Source organism: Arachis hypogaea, chromosome 17 (assembly GCF_003086295.3).
Source record: "Arachis hypogaea cultivar Tifrunner chromosome 17, arahy.Tifrunner.gnm2.J5K5, whole genome shotgun sequence".
Taxonomy (NCBI): Eukaryota; Viridiplantae; Streptophyta; class Magnoliopsida; order Fabales; family Fabaceae; genus Arachis; species Arachis hypogaea.
In genome coordinates, this window is record NC_092052.1 from 117,358,482 (window position 1) to 117,361,852 (window position 3,371).

The 3,371-nt window shown below is 36.1% G+C and overlaps 1 protein-coding gene across 1 annotated transcript; it reads left to right on the plus strand.

The window, feature by feature from the left end:
* Positions 1-467: 467 nt before the first annotated feature.
* LOC112763725 (pentatricopeptide repeat-containing protein At1g08070, chloroplastic-like) lies at positions 468-1,799 on the plus strand. Its single transcript, XM_025809322.2, has one exon. The coding sequence runs from the start codon at positions 468-470 to the stop codon at positions 1,797-1,799; it is 1,332 nt and encodes a 443-aa protein (XP_025665107.2).
* Positions 1,800-3,371: the final 1,572 nt, after the last annotated feature.

The following is a 3,371-nucleotide window of genomic DNA, read 5'->3' on the forward strand; positions in this document are numbered from 1 at the left end:
TTAATGAGTCAACTATCAAATTCTCACATGTTAAGAAAGTTTACATAGATTATTATGTTATAAGTATAAGCTGCACATTATTCTGCCCTATATACAAATGAATTAATAGACTAATAATTAAGAACATAAGCATATACACATTTAATAAAACCAAATTATCTTTGTCTGATAATTTAAAACCAGTTACTCAGTAATTACAAATGGAGTGTATTTGGATATGTCATTGCAATAAAGACCAACATGAAAAAGAAGACATGTAATTTCAAAACCATTGGGGAGCAGAAATATGGAAATTACCGAATCATTAAAACCATCCTGAAGATAATGAAAGTATTCATAGGAACCTTGAACAAGAGAAACACTTCCCCCAGAAACTGCATAAACCATAATATTTTCAGATAAATTAGAGAAAAATTACATTGAGACACAGAGCAAAATAGCACTTACCCCCATAACATTTTCTTGATATGTATGGCAAATGCAGCGATGTAAGTAGCGCAAGATCTGTTTTCAATCATAGCACCAAGAACAAAGATTTAATGATGTATAGTGCCATGATTTTGGCTTATGCAAAAGCTAATTATATAAATGAGGCATTTGATATATTTGCTCAGATGACTGGATGTGGAATTAAACCAAATGAGATAACCATGGTGTGCCTCCTTTCGCTATGTGCAAAATCTGGATCACTTAAAATGGGTAAGTGGATACATTCTTACTTAGACAAACAAGGAACCAAAGCAGATATGATTCTGAAAACTTCTTTGGTGGACATGTATTCTAAGTGTGGAGACATAGATACAGCTTATGGACTATTCATCAAGGCCAACGACCGAGATATTTCTATGTGGAATGCCATGATATCTGGTTTTGCAATGCATGGTCATGGTAATTCAGCATTGGAACTCTTTGCTGAAATGGAAGCACTAGGAGTTATCCCTAATGACATAACATTCATTGCAGTTCTTCATGCTTGTAGCCATGCCGGATTGGTTCAAGAAGGGAAGAGGCTGTTTTGCATAATGGTTAATGAATTCAGTTTGGTCCCAAAGATTGAATACTATGGATGTATGGTAGACCTTCTCGGTCGAGCAGGATCACTCGAAGAAGCTCAAGAACTAATTAAGGACATGCTTATGAGGCCAAACTCGGCCGTATTGAGATCTTTTCTTGCTGCTTGCAAAATTCACAAAAATGTGAACCTTGTTGAATGGGCTGCAAAACAGTTTCTATCATTAGAATCCAAAAAATGTGGATATAATGTCCTAATGTCAAACATCTATGCTGCATCAAACAGATGGGAAAATATTGCTGATATAAGAAGAGCTATGAAGGATGCAGGGATTCATAAAGAACCAGGTTTTAGCTCCATTGAAGTGCATAGAATGATTCATGAATTTGTAACGGGAGATAGAAAACACCCAGAAACACCAAAGATTTATGAAATGATTGCTGAGATGAGAGAAAAGCTAGAACATGCTGGATACACTTCAAATGTATCTGTTGTTCTGAAGAACATAGATATGGAGGAAAAAGAGAGTGCAGTAAATTATCACAGTGAAAAACTTGCAATGGCTTATGGTTTGATTAGCACAGGTCCTGGAATTCAGCTTCGGATTTTGAAGAATCTCCTAACTTTAACTGTAGATAGCAAAATATTTCATATAACAGAGATGCATGATAAGATCATAACGATAAACACGAAAAGTCTGGAGATAGAATATGTAAATTCTTCTATGAAACTTAACAACAACAAACAAAATAGTGTTGTGATAGTATTTTCTAAAAGAGACAAGTAAATGTTAAAAGAAATATCCTATCCATGCCAAATTACAGAACATATATTGCTTCATTTCTATCTCCCTTGTGATAGCATCTCATAAGTCCTGTGCTCTATAACTTCCATCATCAAAGTATTATCAATTAACGCTACTAGCTCACAAACCCCAATTTCCAATCCCTAGATTGCTTCATTACATGGCAATATAAAAACAATGAATTGATTGAAGTTAATTTCAAAATACAACCCCAGCAGAACATGCAAAGCAAAATTAACACCAATCCAAACGAACACTTAGATATTAGAAGAAACAAAAAATTGAAAAAACTAACCACTCGTATTCTTGAGAGGATAATATACTGGCAACTTGATCGAAAGCTCACAACGAATCAAGCAACCATTCTCCCACACATTTCTCTGAATGTTCTTCTTCAACAACTGAATCAACCTCTTCGAGGCTATTCAATTTTCCACTCTCTGACACGAAAAATTTCAGCTCGCCAGAACCGGCGGCGACTGTTCCGATCACCGGTCGATTATCCCCTTCCTCTTCACTATATAGAAGCTTCCTCAGTTTGCGAGCAGCATGAACTGCTGCTTGAGCATCGGCGCCGGCTCTGTAAGCAAGCACTCCAATTACTTCAAAGCCTTTAGGAATCAATGTTCGAAGCTCCTCTATTTACAAATTCTAAAACACGAGACAAAGAAAAAGTTAAAGTGAATTTATGATTTGAAATTGATAGAGAGAGAGAGAGAGAGAGAGAGAAGGAAAACCTGATTCTTTATGGAGATCATCGGAGGAGAGGCGAAGGAGGAGGGAGAGATCATCCTGATGCGACGGCGGAGCGACGGCGGCGCGGCGGCGATGGAGAAGGAAGGTTGAAGTATGTGAGGTGAATTCAGGGGTAAAATAAGGGTTGGTGAAAATTGAAATGGTGAATTTGGGGAAATGAAGGAAACGCGGGGAGTGAGGGGGGAAAATTTATTTTATTTATAAAAATCGACAACTTACCCGTCGATTTTAATTTGAAAAAAACGACGTCTTAGCCATCGATTTTATACATTAAATCTGTACCATCCATTTAATTTTAAGAAGTGATTAAGACCGTTTAAATTTATCGACGACAAAATGTGTCGATATTTTAAATAATAAAATAGACGCTACATTCGTCGATTTTAAAATAAAAGTATTTTCCGCCTACAACTCGTCGACAATGTGTCGATAATGAGAAGATGGTTAAAGGATTACCAAAAAAATCGACGACTTTGCTGTCGATTTTAATATTTTATTTTTAATTATTTTTTTAATAATATCGACAGCAAGCCGTCGAAAAATATCAACGGAAGAGATAGTCTTCGATTTTTAGCGTCGAAAAATATACTTTTCTTGTAGTGGCCTTAGCACTATCACCAAGGAATAGATCATCAAGTGTGTTAGGCGGTTGTTGTAAAAGAGGCAATTGAACTTGACCTTGGTGAAAAGTGAAAACATAACGTAAATTTTGGATTAACAACATTAAAGTGTTTGTCGATACTCTCTTCATACCAAAAAATGGCGCCACAATGCTGGCACTGATATGTTGGGTTCCCA